Here is a 19,961-nt window from a genome sequence, read left to right as displayed (position 1 = left end):
GGTTCAGATTTTGCAAATAGTCATCCTCTACGATTCTGCGTTTTCAGCTTTCTTGTATCTTTGAAATTGTGGGTGCCACAGATTTTCGCCCTTTGTGGCGGCGGAAGTGGGCGGGGCAAAGTTTTGAAATATTCTCGTAACAGTGACATATCACAGAAGTCCGAACATAAAATGTCGTTGCTCTAGCCCTTATAGTCTTTGAGAACTAGGCGCTAATAGGGATAGACAGACGGACGGACGGACGGACGTTATGGGATCGGAAACGCTTCCTTCTGAACGTTACACACATCCACTTTCACCACAAATCTAATATACCTCTAAGTTCATTTTAAGTATCAAGTATCACAAAAAAAAACAGAAAATTAAAAATAAAACGTATATCAGGGTTTGTTAGAGTGTTTAGAGTAGTGTTTTGCATATTTAATTTTTCGTAAATACTTACGAAAATACATGTAATTAAGAAAGATTTTTACTTCTTAATTAATTATACTTTTTTAGGTATTAATAGAAATATACTGAAATTTGATGTCTATGCATTATAGTAAAACCAATCAGTCGACTTAATGTTAAAAAAAATATCAAAGACGGAGCGCAAAACAAAAACATGTCTGATCACTACGAAAGATAATCGGAAGATGACCAAATCGTATGATTATATATTTTATATCCGTGTATTTAGTTGTTCTTTCGATTCGATGCCTATTATATGCCTATGATACAATTATGTACAGAGTACATATTTAAAGTACACCACACTTCCGCTGTGAACCAAACCGACCTTTTATGATAGACTTTGGGACTTAAAAATGTTTAATAATTTTGTCTTTTTTTTTGGCTAGGTGCATTTGGTAATTGATTAGTTCCTTTAATACTAGGAGCTCCTGATATAGCTGTGGAGATAATGATTTTTATCCCCGATCGGCCGAATAATTATTTCGAATTAAATAAAACATAATAAGCGGCTGAGGGCCAATAATTGGGTGCTATTTGGTAAGAAGCTAATCGGCTGGGTTCTGCTCCGAACAATAGCTAGTAAAGAGCTTTGCCGGTAATACAGAAAGTTTAAAGTAAACAAAATAGAACAAGTTAGCAAAAAAGAACAGAACGCCTAATGGCGCTTTCTGCCTGCCTGATTAAATATTTTTATATTTCGCTTGTGCCTAGGAATAGCAACTTTGCTTTTCCAGTAATGCCATTATTTCTTGCTTTTCTAGTATTTATCGGTACATGTCTGATAAGAGATAGCTGCTTAATTTTTTTGTTATTAAATATTAATATTATTAAATATTATCGTTTCCATACAAATATCATCATTTATACACACAATATATTCTCAATGAAGATATTCTTTAAAACGTTTAATATTTTGTTGCATGCGAAGATATCGATAGGCGATACCCCATACAAGCGGTGAGGAGGAAAGTAGTTTTGAACAGAGTGGCAAGGCCAAAATTTAAGGGGAAGACCTTAGCGAGTAGTGGCGCCACCTGGTCCTGGAGTATGAGAGTTCAGCGCGCTCTTCGGAGCCGTTGTGAGAGAGGATTTCCGATCTCATTCCATAACGGAGTCCCGAAGCCAAGTCACCCACACCCCAAAGAAAAGAGAGCCGCCAGCAGCCCGAAGCAGGCCATGCCCTTGAACCTAGTTCAAGGGCGATAGAAGAGCGATGGGGATCAGCGGCCCGGGAGCATTATACAGAGCAGCTAAGCAGAGTAAAAATTTCCGGCAACGGAGGAGCATGCGCGCCGGTTGACAGAGAAAGTGTCGTGATTTTTTTGTTTTTGAAAGCAAAAGTGAGAGGGATGAGGATGGAGTAGTGGCCATCACCCTATAAAAAGATAAATAAATCTGTGATTCCAGGGGATCAAGATCAGTGAAACAACAGGAACCTTATAGCTGACCAGCGGGACGGAAAGTAGACCCAAGAAGCATAAGAGTGAGTCCGCTCCAAAAGGGGAGTAAAGAAACCCCAAATTTATTCTTTTTGTTGGCAAATCCATAGAGAATAGGTCACAGCTCCGCCATCCTTGGCTTGCTTTTTGCTGGTCTCGAAGAAACTATCCTGGCCACGTAGTGCGGGTCCCTCGCCAATTTAGGGAGAGAGAAGATATCATTTATTAACTTATTTACTCCCATTATTTATTTTTGTTAGACGTCTCCATTTATATGTATATGTTAATCCCCTAATTTAAGTCCGTCCATATCTATTTATACATGCAAATTATTTATATTTATTATATTAATTATTCCTATTTATTTATTAAACGCCCGTGATGATAAGATGAGTGGGGTATGAATAGGCAGGCTTAGTTTAGCAATGATACCATGTAAAAGTAGGAAATTAACGTGAAAATTATAAGTAAGAAAATGAATTGCTAATCGTTTCGTATGGCGGGAAGAGGAGCCACAGCAACGGGAGGGTAAGGCTGCTGCACATGGCAGGCAGATCCAGAACGTTGTGATTCGGATCTCAGGTAGGGTGGGTACGTCGGAGGTAAAAACATCGACACCTCGACCTGGTCCACGTCTGTGTTGAATGAAGTTACTGTAATATTGTTTGTCGAGTAGAGTCCATTTGCTGCTTTTTTGTCGGTTATTTTTGTTGTTTCAATTTGTTCGAGATGTCCAATTAGTTGGTATGTTGTGCGACCTGAAGGCTTGGGATGACTGGCTAGCCGGCCTTGCCCCGAAGTAAACAAAGGTTCGTAACAATTTTCGTTTTTGTTTTGACGTTCTAGATTATGGGCGAATTGACCAGCCCTTCCGCAACAGAAATGAAGAATCGGCTCTCTTGCGTGTGGGAAATAAAAAATATTTAAGTAAATATGTGAATAGTTTACATATTATTTCAAAAAGCAAAAACTACTATATGATGAGATGTCATATTAACAATGTTACTATTCTTAAAATTAATTTAAAAAAAAAAAAACTACATACAAAAAATATTTTTTGTTTTAGCCTTTTATCTTTTTTTTTTTCGAATTTTTGGCAAGTGTGATACCGTTTGCTTTTGTTGGAAAAAATCCCAAATTCCCAATAGTCCTCAAGCCCAAAACAACACCGTCAAGTGGCCCGTGTGACACCAGCAGAAGGCTGTTACGCGCGGATCCCAAGCTTACACTCAGTACGGCGGCAAACGTCCCTTTGGCGTTTCTCTTCTCTACATGGGCTGGGACAATAAGTACGGCTATCAGCTGTACCAGTCTGATCCCAGCGGCAACTACGGTGGCTGGAAGGCTACTTGCATTGGCAATAACTTCGGCGCTGCCATATCCATGCTGAAACAGGAACTGGCCGACAAACCATCCATTAAGCTAGAGGAGGCGAAAGATCTGGCCGTAAAGGTGCTAAGCATGACTCTGGACACCACTAAGCTGACTCCAGAAAAGGTTGAGATGGCCACCCTGCAGCGCGTCAAGAATACCACCGTCTACAGTGTGCTGGATAAGCCCGATGTGGAGAAGCTGATCGAAAAGTACAATAAACTGCAGGCCGAAACCGAAGCCGCCAAGAAGGAGAAGCAGGCCAAACAACCCAAGTCTTAGGTTCAATGGTAGACAGCTACATACATACTATACCCAAATTACTTTTGTGCGATCCTTATTTTGTATTTGAAGAACGAGAAATAAAATTTCAAAACTGAATGCGGTCATGGTGATCATAAAACGCAGCCCTCCTCCCGCCCAACCGACCGAGGGGCGCTGCCGCATGACGCGCGGTGCGTAGCCGAACCAAACGCGAACATGCAAGAAAGATAGCTATTAGACTAACATTCGAGGAAAATTAGTACTAAACTTACTAAGAAACTAAGCATGCAATCAAAGTACAAATACCACTACAGTTACTAATTAATAGAAAGGTGTGTAAGGATTAATAATTTAATAAGAGGAAGAGAATTAGTGGTGGATATAATATGGTAGAGGGAATTATAATCCGAGCATAAGACCCTAAACGGTTCATGCAAGGAATAATTCGATCTACAAAGTGGAAGGAACAACGGTATAAAATTTCTAGTCAGTCTAATAGGAATCGTGAAGTTTATGCGGCTCAACAGATCACGGCTGTCTATGTCACCCCTGATCAAGTTGTGCATAAATATCACACCAAGCATTTTTCTACGGTTAACTAAGGATGGGAGGTTTACTAATAGTAGTCTACTAGAGTGAGATGGGAGTCTTACACCCGCATCCCAGTTAAGGCCCCGCAGAGCAAAGAGTAAAAAGTTTTTCTGTACTGATTCTATACGGTCCTGGTGTACTTTTTACTGAGGCTACCATACACAGGAGCCGTACTCTAAGATCGGACGAACAAGCGAGGTATAGAGAGTCTTTGTTATATAGGGGTCGTCAAATTCCTTTGACCACCTCTTTATAAACCCAAGCACGCCCATGGCCTTATTTACCATGGTAGAAATGTGTTCGGAAAACTTTAACTTGGGGTCTAACATAACACCCAGATCATCCACCAGGGTAATTCTCTCAAGAGAACCACCAAATAGGGTGTAAGGAGCCAACAAAGGGCTAGAACGATGAAATGTCATAACTTTGCATTTCGAGGCATTAAGGTGTAACAAGTTTGCACAACACCATGACTGAAAGTTATTGAGATCGGATTGCAAGCGAGAATGAAATGAAATGCCCTTGTTCTGGACACAGAGTTTAACATCATCCGCATACATAAGTACTCGAGAGTATGTTAATACTGAAGGTAAGTCATTAATAAAGAGTGTGAAGAGTAAGGGGCCTAGATGGCTGCCTTGTGGTACTCCCGAAGAAACCTTTACTGGTAAAGAGAGGGAGTTTTTGAAGAGGACTCTTTGAGACCTAGAACAAAGATAGCTAGAAATCCATCTCAGGAGGTTGGGCGGAAGCCCTAAAAGGTCAAGTTTATGCGCTAAAAGGGAATGGTTTACAGAGTCGAATGCTTTACTAAAGTCGGTGTAAATAACATCCGTCTGTAAGTTACATTGAAAGCCTTTAATAATGAAATAGGTAAACTCTAACAAGTTCGTGGTGGTTGATCGCCGCCTTATAAATCCATGCTGAGTTGGAGATATAAGTGACTTGCAGAGATGTTGCAAGTGCGGAGTTAAAACCTTCTCAAACATTTTAGGAATAGCGGATAACTTTGCTATACCTCTATAATTTTTTGCATCAGACTTGCTACCTTTTTTATGGAGAGGAATTATAAACGATTCCTTCCAGATCGGGGGGAAGCAAGAAGAATCAATGGACAGGGGGAATAGTTTAAGCAAAGGTCCACACAGAGCCTCGGCGCAGTACCTGAGTACACAACCTGGAACCCCGTCTGGACCCGGTGAAAACACCGGCTTAACTAGTCGAAGATCATGAAGTAGGGAACATTCATTTAACAAGGGAGTGAAAATGCTGTTCGACCTCGGTAAACCGTATGGGTACGGATGACCAGAGTAGTTTTCCTCAGAATAGGTGGTTTGGAAGAATTGGGCAAAAAGATCGGCAATTGCCTGATCATTATTTGCCGACGTATTACAAAATGATAGCGAGGATGGGTGTGCGGACGTTCTACGCTTACTGTTTACGAAGCTGTAAAACTGTTTAGGGTCCTGAGAAAAACGTATCCTGCATCGAGATAGGTAGTTCTTATAGCATTGAGCATTAAGAACTGAAAAGTTTGACCGAGCTAATACATAGCGAGAGTGAGAAGTAGGAGAACCCACTTCTTGAAATTTTTTATAAAGTCTTGATTTTAAGTTTTTTAGACTGGATAACTCTTTGGTAAACCAAGGGGGTTTTCCAGATCTAGTCGGACAAGAAAGCGGGACACAAGAATCGAAAAATGTGCCAAGAGCATTGTAAAAAATGTTTGTGCCTTTTATGATATCAGTGCACAAGTACAAAGCGGACCAATCAAAATCCCTAATGAGGTTATTAAGCTTCGCAAACTCGGCTTTACGAAAGCAGCGGACACGTTCGGGCAGCCTACTCGACCGATCCAATACAGTTGGTCCTATATCTAGCGACACCTCGAAAGTAGGGTGGTAGGCGTCTTCAGGTATAGTGAGCGGAAGGGCTCGGGTTAACAACACTATGGTCGGATCCGATAAAAAGCACAGATCAAGCAATCGACCCAAGGAATTTTTCACATGGTTGACTTGAGACAGGGACAGGTCAAGCAAGCCGTCAACAAAGTCATGTCGTGACATGGGCACTAGGATACTAGACTCGTTTACCGAAGACCAAACAGTTCCTGGCAAGTTGAAGTCACCAAGAACTATCATACGATCTTTATCAGATAGCGAGGAAGAAACAGCGGTTAAAGCGGACAAGTGCTGCTCATAAATTGAAATATCCGAATAAGGTGGGATATACGAGCAAGTAATGAATATAGCGAAAGCGGGAAGAATCAGTTTTACACACAGGAATTCCAGTTCCTGTTGAACTTGGACTGTGAAGTGTTCCGACGTGAAGTAAGAGTCCACTGCAATTAGAACCCCCCCTGCACGTCGAGACGAACGGTCCTTTCTAAAAGTTGTGTACCGAACTGCCAAAACCTCGGAACTAAGAATGTCCGGCTTTAACCAGGTTTCAGTAAACACAATAACGTGGGAAGCAAATGCAACACTATCCCGGAAAAGAATGCTGAGCTTACTACGCAAGCCTCTTACATTCTGATAGGTTACTAAAAGAGAAGTTAGTTTTTTGGAAAGGTGGAAGCAAGACGGGAAGTTGAGGAAGAGGAAGTTGAGGTTGAGGGTGGCACACTGGAAAGATTTGGAAAGGATATGGGGGGCCTATTCTTCTTCTTAGCCTTAAACTTCTTCACCACCAAATGCTCCGGCCAAAATTTGGCGGAGCAAATGGTGTCAAATTGAGTTGGGGAGATGCTTATCTTAAACGAGGCTATCTCCCTGGCATAAGAGAAGTTAAATTTCTCCACCTTTAAACCCACGGCTTTTATTTTGCTTTGAATAAAAGCAATTACATCATTAGATGTGAGGTCAGGGGCCAGCCGTGAAACAAAAACTTGTCGTTTTGGTGGGACTCCCACCAGTGGTTTAGTCACCACAGGCCTAGTACCTGTGGTGGCAATAACCGGAGGTCCGGAACGTCTATTTACTGGTGGGATCGGGATAGACGGGACAACTAGCGAACTTGCGGACACCACGGACACGGACGCTGCAGACGTACTTGGCTGCACATTCTCCGAGGCGATGAATTCGGCTACCGAATCTGCATCGCCAGCAGCTGTCGTTGCCCTTGGAGTGGCAAACGAGATCAACTGCTGCACACTTGGAGTGGTCGGAGTCAGTTTTTCGGCGGCGCACGGCTGAGTGACGGTTGGCAATTGCAGATCCCGCGGAGTGACCTTTTTGCGCCTCGTAGACTCATTCAGCAGTTTTAAACCGCTAAACTGAGCCTCCATGGCTAGGAGCCGATCGTATTGGGTTTTATAACCAACGGTCAGCTCCTTAAAGCCACTCCGCGTCTGCCTCATGAAAGCCACCATGTCTTTCTCCACCGCACGGCATGCCTCGCAACTGTAATGCAAGCCATTACGTTTGGCTATAGCATCACTCACGAGGCCAGAAAATCCAGCGCATTTTGCGTGCACTACGCTGTCGCAGAGCCAGCAGGGGACATTCGGCTGATCGTGGGTGATCTGCTTCTTACAGCTTTTTTTGGCACAGACCACAGCGTATTCCATTTCATTATTTATTTATTTACTATTATTTGCAAAACAAATTGGTATCAGACCAATGTGCCAGACAACGCTCAAAGCGGAATTGGTAAAAAAAAGAGAGCAGAGTGGAGAGCGGTTATAGCGAGAGCTACTAAGCAGAGAGCGCTATTGCTCAGAAAGTTTGAAGAGCGAGAGAGAAAGAACAGTTATTGAAGTTGAGGTGATAGCGAGAGAGTGATAAAACAACAAAAGCTACCAGACGAGAGCGGACTGCAATGCAATGTAATGCGTACTCACTCACTGCAACAACACAAACATAAGCACAAGCACAAGCCGACGCCGCAAAATAAAAAGTTAAATAATGTTTTAACACAAATCAAAGGCATGCACTCGCGTAAATGAATAGGTTTCCAGATTGCTGTCTGGTTAGAAAGTATAATTAGAATTTAGTTAGGAAAACACCGGCTGTTTATTAAAAACAAAAGGAAAAAATGCGGAGCGCAAAACAAAAACATGTCTGATCACTACGAAAGATAATCGGAAGATGACCAAATCGTATGATTATATATTTTATATCCGTGTATTTAGTTGTTCTTTCGATTCGATGCCTATTATATGCCTATGATACAATTATGTACAGAGTACATATTTAAAGTACACCACACTTCCGCTGTGAACCAAACCGACCTTTTATGATAGACTTTGGGACTTAAAAATGTTTAATAATTTTGTCTTTTTTTTTGGCTAGGTGCATTTGGTAATTGATTAGTTCCTTTAATACTAGGAGCTCCTGATATAGCTGTGGAGATAATGATTTTTATCCCCGATCGGCCGAATAATAATTTCGAATTAAATAAAACATAATAAGCGGCTGAGGGCCAATAATTGGGTGCTATTTGGTAAGAAGCTAATCGGCTGGGTTCTGCTCCGAACAATAGCTAGTAAAGAGCTTTGCCGGTAATACAGAAAGTTTAAAGTAAACAAAATAGAACAAGTTAGCAAAAAAGAACAGTTTGGAAGGGACATTTTCAGTTGCTCACTTAAGTGAACAACTATTGTTTTGTTCACTCACTCATGAGCAATATAACACTAGCCTAATGGCGCTTTCTGCCTGCCTGATTAAATATTTTTATATTTCGCTTGTGCCTAGGAATAGCAACTTTGCTTTTCCAGTAATGCCATTATTTCTTGCTTTTCTAGTATTTATCGGTACATGTCTGATAAGAGATAGCTGCTTAATTTTTTTGTTATTAAATATTAATATTATTAAATATTATCGTTTCCATACAAATATCATCATTTATACACACAATATATTCTCAATGAAGATATTCTTTAAAACGTTTAATATTTTGTTGCATGCGAAGATATCGATAGGCGATACCCCATACAAGCGGTGAGGAGGAAAGTAGTTTTGAACAGAGTGGCAAGGCCAAAATTTAAGGGGAAGACCTTAGCGAGTAGTGGCGCCACCTGGTCCTGGAGTATGAGAGTTCCGCGCGCTCTTCGGAGCCGTTGTGAGAGAGGATTTCCGATCTCATTCCATAACGGAGTCCCGAAGCCAAGTCACCCACACCCCAAAGAAAAGAGAGCCGCCAGCAGCCCGAAGCAGGCCATGCCCTTGAACCTAGTTCAAGGGCGATAGAAGAGCGATGGGGATCAGCGGCCCGGGAGCATTATACAGAGCAGCTAAGCAGAGTAAAAATTTCCGGCAACGGAGGAGCATGCGCGCCGGTTGACAGAGAAAGTGTCGTGATTTTTTTGTTTTTGAAAGCAAAAGTGAGAGGGATGAGGATGGAGTAGTGGCCATCACCCTATAAAAAGATAAATAAATCTGTGATTCCAGGGGATCAAGATCAGTGAAACAACAGGAACCTTATAGCTGACCAGCGGGACGGAAAGTAGACCCAAGAAGCATAAGAGTGAGTCCGCTCCAAAAGGGGAGTAAAGAAACCCCAAATTTATTCTTTTTGTTGGCAAATCCATAGAGAATAGGTCACAGCTCCGCCATCCTTGGCTTGCTTTTTGCTGGTCTCGAAGAAACTATCCTGGCCACGTAGTGCGGGTCCCTCGCCAATTTAGGGAGAGAGAAGATATCATTTATTAACTTATTTACTCCCATTATTTATTTTTGTTAGACGTCTCCATTTATATGTATATGTTAATCCCCTAATTTAAGTCCGTCCATATCTATTTATACATGCAAATTATTTATATTTATTATATTAGTTATTCCTATTTATTTATTAAACGCCCGTGATGATAAGATGAGTGGGGTATGAATAGGCAGGCTTAGTTTAGCAATGATACCATGTAAAAGTAGGAAATTAACGTGAAAATTATAAGTAAGAAAATGAATTGCTAATCGTTTCGTATGGCGGGAAGAGGAGCCACAGCAACGGGAGGGTAAGGCTGCTGCACATGGCAGGCAGATCCAGAACGTTGTGATTCGGATCTCAGGTAGGGTGGGTACGTCGGAGGTAAAAACATCGACACCTCGACCTGGTCCACGTCTGTGTTGAATGAAGTTACTGTAATATTGTTTGTCGAGTAGAGTCCATTTGCTGCTTTTTTGTCGGTTATTTTTGTTGTTTCAATTTGTTCGAGATGTCCAATTAGTTGGTATGTTGTGCGACCTGAAGGCTTGGGATGACTGGCTAGCCGGCCTTGCCCCGAAGTAAACAAAGGTTCGTAACAATTTTCGTTTTTGTTTTGACGTTCTAGATTATGGGCGAATTGACCAGCCCTTCCGCAACAGAAATGAAGAATCGGCTCTCTTGCGTGTGGGAAATAAAAAATATTTAAGTAAATATGTGAATAGTTTACATATTATTTCAAAAAGCAAAAACTACTATATGATGAGATGTCATATTAACAATGTTACTATTCTTAAAATTAATTTAAAAAAAAAAAACTACATACAAAAAATATTTTTTGTTTTAGCCTTTTATCTTTTTTTTTTTCGAATTTTTGGCAAGTGTGATACCGTTTGCTTTTGTTGGAAAAAATCCCAAATTCCCAATAGTCCTCAAGCCCAAAACAACACCGTCAAGTGGCCCGTGTGACACCAGCAGAAGGCTGTTACGCGCGGATCCCAAGCTTACACTCAGTACGGCGGCAAACGTCCCTTTGGCGTTTCTCTTCTCTACATGGGCTGGGACAATAAGTACGGCTATCAGCTGTACCAGTCTGATCCCAGCGGCAACTACGGTGGCTGGAAGGCTACTTGCATTGGCAATAACTTCGGCGCTGCCATATCCATGCTGAAACAGGAACTGGCCGACAAACCATCCATTAAGCTAGAGGAGGCGAAAGATCTGGCCGTAAAGGTGCTAAGCATGACTCTGGACACCACTAAGCTGACTCCAGAAAAGGTTGAGATGGCCACCCTGCAGCGCGTCAAGAATACCACCGTCTACAGTGTGCTGGATAAGCCCGATGTGGAGAAGCTGATCGAAAAGTACAATAAACTGCAGGCCGAAACCGAAGCCGCCAAGAAGGAGAAGCAGGCCAAACAACCCAAGTCTTAGGTTCAATGGTAGACAGCTACATACATACTATACCCAAATTACTTTTGTGCGATCCTTATTTTGTATTTGAAGAACGAGAAATAAAATTTCAAAACTGAATGCGGTCATGGTGATCATAAAACGCAGCCCTCCTCCCGCCCAACCGACCGAGGGGCGCTGCCGCATGACGCGCGGTGCGTAGCCGAACCAAACGCGAACATGCAAGAAAGATAGCTATTAGACTAACATTCGAGGAAAATTAGTACTAAACTTACTAAGAAACTAAGCATGCAATCAAAGTACAAATACCACTACAGTTACTAATTAATAGAAAGGTGTGTAAGGATTAATAATTTAATAAGAGGAAGAGAATTAGTGGTGGATATAATATGGTAGAGGGAATTATAATCCGAGCATAAGACCCTAAACGGTTCATGCAAGGAATAATTCGATCTACAAAGTGGAAGGAACAACGGTATAAAATTTCTAGTCAGTCTAATAGGAATCGTGAAGTTTATGCGGCTCAACAGATCAGGGCTGTCTATGTCACCCCTGATCAAGTTGTGCATAAATATCACACCAAGCATTTTTCTACGGTTAACTAAGGATGGGAGGTTTACTAATAGTAGTCTACTAGAGTGAGATGGGAGTCTTACACCCGCATCCCAGTTAAGGCCCCGCAGAGCAAAGAGTAAAAAGTTTTTCTGTACTGATTCTATACGGTCCTGGTGTACTTTTTACTGAGGCTACCATACACAGGAGCCGTACTCTAAGATCGGACGAACAAGCGAGGTATAGAGAGTCTTTGTTATATAGGGGTCGTCAAATTCCTTTGACCACCTCTTTATAAACCCAAGCACGCCCATGGCCTTATTTACCATGGTAGAAATGTGTTCGGAAAACTTTAACTTGGGGTCTAACATAACACCCAGATCATCCACCAGGGTAATTCTCTCAAGAGAACCACCAAATAGGGTGTAAGGAGCCAACAAAGGGCTAGAACGATGAAATGTCATAACTTTGCATTTCGAGGCATTAAGGTGTAACAAGTTTGCACAACACCATGACTGAAAGTTATTGAGATCGGATTGCAAGCGAGAATGAAATGAAATGCCCTTGTTCTGGACACAGAGTTTAACATCATCCGCATACATAAGTACTCGAGAGTATGTTAATACTGAAGGTAAGTCATTAATAAAGAGTGTGAAGAGTAAGGGGCCTAGATGGCTGCCTTGTGGTACTCCCGAAGAAACCTTTACTGGTAAAGAGAGGGAGTTTTTGAAGAGGACTCTTTGAGACCTAGAACAAAGATAGCTAGAAATCCATCTCAGGAGGTTGGGCGGAAGCCCTAAAAGGTCAAGTTTATGCGCTAAAAGGGAATGGTTTACAGAGTCGAATGCTTTACTAAAGTCGGTGTAAATAACATCCGTCTGTAAGTTACATTGAAAGCCTTTAATAATGAAATAGGTAAACTCTAACAAGTTCGTGGTGGTTGATCGCCGCCTTATAAATCCATGCTGAGTTGGAGATATAAGTGACTTGCAGAGATGTTGCAAGTGCGGAGTTAAAACCTTCTCAAACATTTTAGGAATAGCGGATAACTTTGCTATACCTCTATAATTTTTTGCATCAGACTTGCTACCTTTTTTATGGAGAGGAATTATAAACGATTCCTTCCAGATCGGGGGGAAGCAAGAAGAATCAATGGACAGGGGGAATAGTTTAAGCAAAGGTCCACACAGAGCCTCGGCGCAGTACCTGAGTACACAACCTGGAACCCCGTCTGGACCCGGTGAAAACACCGGCTTAACTAGTCGAAGATCATGAAGTAGGGAACATTCATTTAACAAGGGAGTGAAAATGCTGTTCGACCTCGGTAAACCGTATGGGTACGGATGACCAGAGTAGTTTTCCTCAGAATAGGTGGTTTGGAAGAAATGGGCAAAAAGATCGGCAATTGCCTGATCATTATTTGCCGACGTATTACAAAATGATAGCGAGGATGGGTGTGCGGACGTTCTACGCTTACTGTTTACGAAGCTGTAAAACTGTTTAGGGTCCTGAGAAAAACGTATCCTGCATCGAGATAGGTAGTTCTTATAGCATTGAGCATTAAGAACTGAAAAGTTTGACCGAGCTAATACATAGCGAGAGTGAGAAGTAGGAGAACCCACTTCTTGAAATTTTTTATAAAGTCTTGATTTTAAGTTTTTTAGACTGGATAACTCTTTGGTAAACCAAGGGGGTTTTCCAGATCTAGTCGGACAAGAAAGCGGGACACAAGAATCGAAAAATGTGCCAAGAGCATTGTAAAAAATGTTTGTGCCTTTTATGATATCAGTGCACAAGTACAAAGCGGACCAATCAAAATCCCTAATGAGGTTATTAAGCTTCGCAAACTCGGCTTTACGAAAGCAGCGGACACGTTCGGGCAGCCTACTCGACCGATCCAATACAGTTGGTCCTATATCTAGCGACACCTCGAAAGTAGGGTGGTAGGCGTCTTCAGGTATAGTGAGCGGAAGGGCTCGGGTTAACAACACTATGGTCGGATCCGATAAAAAGCACAGATCAAGCAATCGACCCAAGGAATTTTTCACATGGTTGACTTGAGACAGGGACAGGTCAAGCAAGCCGTCAACAAAGTCATGTCGTGACATGGGCACTAGGATACTAGACTCGTTTACCGAAGACCAAACAGTTCCTGGCAAGTTGAAGTCACCAAGAACTATCATACGATCTTTATCAGATAGCGAGGAAGAAACAGCGGTTAAAGCGGACAAGTGCTGCTCATAAATTGAAATATCCGAATAAGGTGGGATATACGAGCAAGTAATGAATATAGCGAAAGCGGGAAGAATCAGTTTTACACACAGGAATTCCAGTTCCTGTTGAACTTGGACTGTGAAGTGTTCCGACGTGAAGTAAGAGTCCACTGCAATTAGAACCCCCCCTGCACGTCGAGACGAACGGTCCTTTCTAAAAGTTGTGTACCGAACTGCCAAAACCTCGGAACTAAGAATGTCCGGCTTTAACCAGGTTTCAGTAAACACAATAACGTGGGAAGCAAATGCAACACTATCCCGGAAAAGAATGCTGAGCTTACTACGCAAGCCTCTTACATTCTGATAGGTTACTAAAAGAGAAGTTAGTTTTTTGGAAAGGTGGAAGCAAGACGGGAAGTTGAGGAAGAGGAAGTTGAGGTTGAGGGTGGCACACTGGAAAGATTTGGAAAGGATATGGGGGGCCTATTCTTCTTCTTAGCCTTAAACTTCTTCACCACCAAATGCTCCGGCCAAAATTTGGCGGAGCAAATGGTGTCAAATTGAGTTGGGGAGATGCTTATCTTAAACGAGGCTATCTCCCTGGCATAAGAGAAGTTAAATTTCTCCACCTTTAAACCCACGGCTTTTATTTTGCTTTGAATAAAAGCAATTACATCATTAGATGTGAGGTCAGGGGCCAGCCGTGAAACAAAAACTTGTCGTTTTGGTGGGACTCCCACCAGTGGTTTAGTCACCACAGGCCTAGTACCTGTGGTGGCAATAACCGGAGGTCCGGAACGTCTATTTACTGGTGGGATCGGGATAGACGGGACAACTAGCGAACTTGCGGACACCACGGACACGGACGCTGCAGACGTACTTGGCTGCACATTCTCCGAGGCGATGAATTCGGCTACCGAATCTGCATCGCCAGCAGCTGTCGTTGCCCTTGGAGTGGCAAACGAGATCAACTGCTGCACACTTGGAGTGGTCGGAGTCAGTTTTTCGGCGGCGCACGGCTGAGTGACGGTTGGCAATTGCAGATCCCGCGGAGTGACCTTTTTGCGCCTCGTAGACTCATTCAGCAGTTTTAAACCGCTAAACTGAGCCTCCATGGCTAGGAGCCGATCGTATTGGGTTTTATAACCAACGGTCAGCTCCTTAAAGCCACTCCGCGTCTGCCTCATGAAAGCCACCATGTCTTTCTCCACCGCACGGCATGCCTCGCAACTGTAATGCAAGCCATTACGTTTGGCTATAGCATCACTCACGAGGCCAGAAAATCCAGCGCATTTTGCGTGCACTACGCTGTCGCAGAGCCAGCAGGGGACATTCGGCTGATCGTGGGTGATCTGCTTCTTACAGCTTTTTTTGGCACAGACCACAGCGTATTCCATTTCATTATTTATTTATTTACTATTATTTGCAAAACAAATTGGTATCAGACCAATGTGCCAGACAACGCTCAAAGCGGAATTGGTAAAAAAAAGAGAGCAGAGTGGAGAGCGGTTATAGCGAGAGCTACTAAGCAGAGAGCGCTATTGCTCAGAAAGTTTGAAGAGCGAGAGAGAAAGAACAGTTATTGAAGTTGAGGTGATAGCGAGAGAGTGATAAAACAACAAAAGCTACCAGACGAGAGCGGACTGCAATGCAATGTAATGCGTACTCACTCACTGCAACAACACAAACATAAGCACAAGCACAAGCCGACGCCGCAAAATAAAAAGTTAAATAATGTTTTAACACAAATCAAAGGCATGCACTCGCGTAAATGAATAGGTTTCCAGATTGCTGTCTGGTTAGAAAGTATAATTAGAATTTAGTTAGGAAAACACCGGCTGTTTATTAAAAACAAAAGGAAAAAATGCGGAGCGCAAAACAAAAACATGTCTGATCACTACGAAAGATAATCGGAAGATGACCAAATCGTATGATTATATATTTTATATCCGTGTATTTAGTTGTTCTTTCGATTCGATGCCTATTATATGCCTATGATACAATTATGTACAGAGTACATATTTAAAGTACACCACACTTCCGCTGTGAACCAAACCGACCTTTTATGATAGACTTTGGGACTTAAAAATGTTTAATAATTTTGTCTTTTTTTTTGGCTAGGTGCATTTGGTAATTGATTAGTTCCTTTAATACTAGGAGCTCCTGATATAGCTGTGGAGATAATGATTTTTATCCCCGATCGGCCGAATAATAATTTCGAATTAAATAAAACATAATAAGCGGCTGAGGGCCAATAATTGGGTGCTATTTGGTAAGAAGCTAATCGGCTGGGTTCTGCTCCGAACAATAGCTAGTAAAGAGCTTTGCCGGTAATACAGAAAGTTTAAAGTAAACAAAATAGAACAAGTTAGCAAAAAAGAACAGTTTGGAAGGGACATTTTCAGTTGCTCACTTAAGTGAACAACTATTGTTTTGTTCACTCACTCATGAGCAATATAACACTAGCCTAATGGCGCTTTCTGCCTGCCTGATTAAATATTTTTATATTTCGCTTGTGCCTAGGAATAGCAACTTTGCTTTTCCAGTAATGCCATTATTTCTTGCTTTTCTAGTATTTATCGGTACATGTCTGATAAGAGATAGCTGCTTAATTTTTTTGTTATTAAATATTAATATTATTAAATATTATCGTTTCCATACAAATATCATCATTTATACACACAATATATTCTCAATGAAGATATTCTTTAAAACGTTTAATATTTTGTTGCATGCGAAGATATCGATAGGCGATACCCCATACAAGCGGTGAGGAGGAAAGTAGTTTTGAACAGAGTGGCAAGGCCAAAATTTAAGGGGAAGACCTTAGCGAGTAGTGGCGCCACCTGGTCCTGGAGTATGAGAGTTCCGCGCGCTCTTCGGAGCCGTTGTGAGAGAGGATTTCCGATCTCATTCCATAACGGAGTCCCGAAGCCAAGTCACCCACACCCCAAAGAAAAGAGAGCCGCCAGCAGCCCGAAGCAGGCCATGCCCTTGAACCTAGTTCAAGGGCGATAGAAGAGCGATGGGGATCAGCGTCCCGGGAGCATTATACAGAGCAGCTAAGCAGAGTAAAAATTTCCGGCAACGGAGGAGCATGCGCGCCGGTTGACAGAGAAAGTGTCGTGATTTTTTTGTTTTTGAAAGCAAAAGTGAGAGGGATGAGGATGGAGTAGTGGCCATCACCCTATAAAAAGATAAATAAATCTGTGATTCCAGGGGATCAAGATCAGTGAAACAACAGGAACCTTATAGCTGACCAGCGGGACGGAAAGTAGACCCAAGAAGCATAAGAGTGAGTCCGCTCCAAAAGGGGAGTAAAGAAACCCCAAATTTATTCTTTTTGTTGGCAAATCCATAGAGAATAGGTCACAGCTCCGCCATCCTTGGCTTGCTTTTTGCTGGTCTCGAAGAAACTATCCTGGCCACGTAGTGCGGGTCCCTCGCCAATTTAGGGAGAGAGAAGATATCATTTATTAACTTATTTACTCCCATTATTTATTTTTGTTAGACGTCTCCATTTATATGTATATGTTAATCCCCTAATTTAAGTCCGTCCATATCTATTTATACATGCAAATTATTTATATTTATTATATTAATTATTCCTATTTATTTATTAAACGCCCGTGATGATAAGATGAGTGGGGTATGAATAGGCAGGCTTAGTTTAGCAATGATACCATGTAAAAGTAGGAAATTAACGTGAAAATTATAAGTAAGAAAATGAATTGCTAATCGTTTCGTATGGCGGGAAGAGGAGCCACAGCAACGGGAGGGTAAGGCTGCTGCACATGGCAGGCAGATCCAGAACGTTGTGATTCGGATCTCAGGTAGGGTGGGTACGTCGGAGGTAAAAACATCGACACCTCGACCTGGTCCACGTCTGTGTTGAATGAAGTTACTGTAATATTGTTTGTCGAGTAGAGTCCATTTGCTGCTTTTTTGTCGGTTATTTTTGTTGTTTCAATTTGTTCGAGATGTCCAATTAGTTGGTATGTTGTGCGACCTGAAGGCTTGGGATGACTGGCTAGCCGGCCTTGCCCCGAAGTAAACAAAGGTTCGTAACAATTTTCGTTTTTGTTTTGACGTTCTAGATTATGGGCGAATTGACCAGCCCTTCCGCAACAGAAATGAAGAATCGGCTCTCTTGCGTGTGGGAAATAAAAAATATTTAAGTAAATATGTGAATAGTTTACATATTATTTCAAAAAGCAAAAACTACTATATGATGAGATGTCATATTAACAATGTTACTATTCTTAAAATTAATTTAAAAAAAAAAAACTACATACAAAAAATATTTTTTGTTTTAGCCTTTTATCTTTTTTTTTTTCGAATTTTTGGCAAGTGTGATACCGTTTGCTTTTGTTGGGAAAAATCCCAAATTCCCAATAGTCCTCAAGCCCAAAACAACACCGTCAAGTGGCCCGTGTGACACCAGCAGAAGGCTGTTACGCGCGGATCCCAAGCTTACACTCAGTACGGCGGCAAACGTCCCTTTGGCGTTTCTCTTCTCTACATGGGCTGGGACAATAAGTACGGCTATCAGCTGTACCAGTCTGATCCCAGCGGCAACTACGGTGGCTGGAAGGCTACTTGCATTGGCAATAACTTCGGCGCTGCCATATCCATGCTGAAACAGGAACTGGCCGACAAACCATCCATTAAGCTAGAGGAGGCGAAAGATCTGGCCGTAAAGGTGCTAAGCATGACTCTAGACACCACTAAGCTGACTCCAGAAAAGGTTGAGATGGCCACCCTGCAGCGCGTCAAGAATACCACCGTCTACAGTGTGCTGGATAAGCCCGATGTGGAGAAGCTGATCGAAAAGTACAATAAACTGCAGGCCGAAACCGAAGCCGCCAAGAAGGAGAAGCAGGCCAAACAACCCAAGTCTTAGGTTCAATGGTAGACAGCTACATACATACTATACCCAAATTACTTTTGTGCGATCCTTATTTTGTATTTGAAGAACGAGAAATAAAATTTCAAAACTGAATGCGGTCATGGTGATCATAAAACGCAGCCCTCCTCCCGCCCAACCGACCGAGGGGCGCTGCCGCATGACGCGCGGTGCGTAGCCGAACCAAACGCGAACATGCAAGAAAGATAGCTATTAGACTAACATTCGAGGAAAATTAGTACTAAACTTACTAAGAAACTAAGCATGCAATCAAAGTACAAATACCACTACAGTTACTAATTAATAGAAAGGTGTGTAAGGATTAATAATTTAATAAGAGGAAGAGAATTAGTGGTGGATATAATATGGTAGAGGGAATTATAATCCGAGCATAAGACCCTAAACGGTTCATGCAAGGAATAATTCGATCTACAAAGTGGAAGGAACAACGGTATAAAATTTCTAGTCAGTCTAATAGGAATCGTGAAGTTTATGCGGCTCAACAGATCAGGGCTGTCTATGTCACCCCTGATCAAGTTGTGCATAAATATCACACCAAGCATTTTTCTACGGTTAACTAAGGATGGGAGGTTTACTAATAGTAGTCTACTAGAGTGAGATGGGAGTCTTACACCCGCATCCCAGTTAAGGCCCCGCAGAGCAAAGAGTAAAAAGTTTTTCTGTACTGATTCTATACGGTCCTGGTGTACTTTTTACTGAGGCTACCATACACAGGAGCCGTACTCTAAGATCGGACGAACAAGCGAGGTATAGAGAGTCTTTGTTATATAGGGGTCGTCAAATTCCTTTGACCACCTCTTTATAAACCCAAGCACGCCCATGGCCTTATTTACCATGGTAGAAATGTGTTCGGAAAACTTTAACTTGGGGTCTAACATAACACCCAGATCATCCACCAGGGTAATTCTCTCAAGAGAACCACCAAATAGGGTGTAAGGAGCCAACAAAGGGCTAGAACGATGAAATGTCATAACTTTGCATTTCGAGGCATTAAGGTGTAACAAGTTTGCACAACACCATGACTGAAAGTTATTGAGATCGGATTGCAAGCGAGAATGAAATGAAATGTCCTTGTTCTGGACACAGAGTTTAACATCA

General features: G+C 42.0%; 3 protein-coding genes across 3 annotated transcripts; all 3 read left to right on the top strand.

Moving 5' to 3' along the window:
* Positions 1 to 3,080: 3,080 nt before the first annotated feature.
* On the top strand, positions 3,081 to 3,666 carry LOC117189241 (proteasome subunit alpha type-4-like; the record flags this gene model as incomplete). The annotated part of the gene is made up of 1 exon (XM_033394388.1): positions 3,081 to 3,666. A coding segment is annotated over one exon (465 nt), but the record flags the coding sequence as incomplete, so codon positions are not given.
* A 7,061-nt stretch (positions 3,667 to 10,727) lies between these two features.
* On the top strand, positions 10,728 to 11,313 carry LOC117189242 (proteasome subunit alpha type-4-like; the record flags this gene model as incomplete). Its single annotated transcript, XM_033394389.1, has 1 exon — positions 10,728 to 11,313. A coding segment is annotated over one exon (465 nt), but the record flags the coding sequence as incomplete, so codon positions are not given.
* A 7,061-nt stretch (positions 11,314 to 18,374) lies between these two features.
* Positions 18,375 to 18,960, top strand: LOC117189243 (proteasome subunit alpha type-4-like; the record flags this gene model as incomplete). Its single annotated transcript, XM_033394393.1, has 1 exon — positions 18,375 to 18,960. A coding segment is annotated over one exon (465 nt), but the record flags the coding sequence as incomplete, so codon positions are not given.
* Between the last annotated feature and the right edge of the window lie 1,001 nt (positions 18,961 to 19,961).

The sequence above is a fragment of the Drosophila miranda genome, chromosome 5 (genome assembly GCF_003369915.1).
Source record: "Drosophila miranda strain MSH22 chromosome 5, D.miranda_PacBio2.1, whole genome shotgun sequence".
Lineage (NCBI taxonomy): Eukaryota > Metazoa > Arthropoda > Insecta > Diptera > Drosophilidae > Drosophila > Drosophila miranda.
The sequence above is the reverse complement of the archived record's forward strand: the minus strand, read 5'-3'. Positions and strand labels throughout refer to the sequence as shown.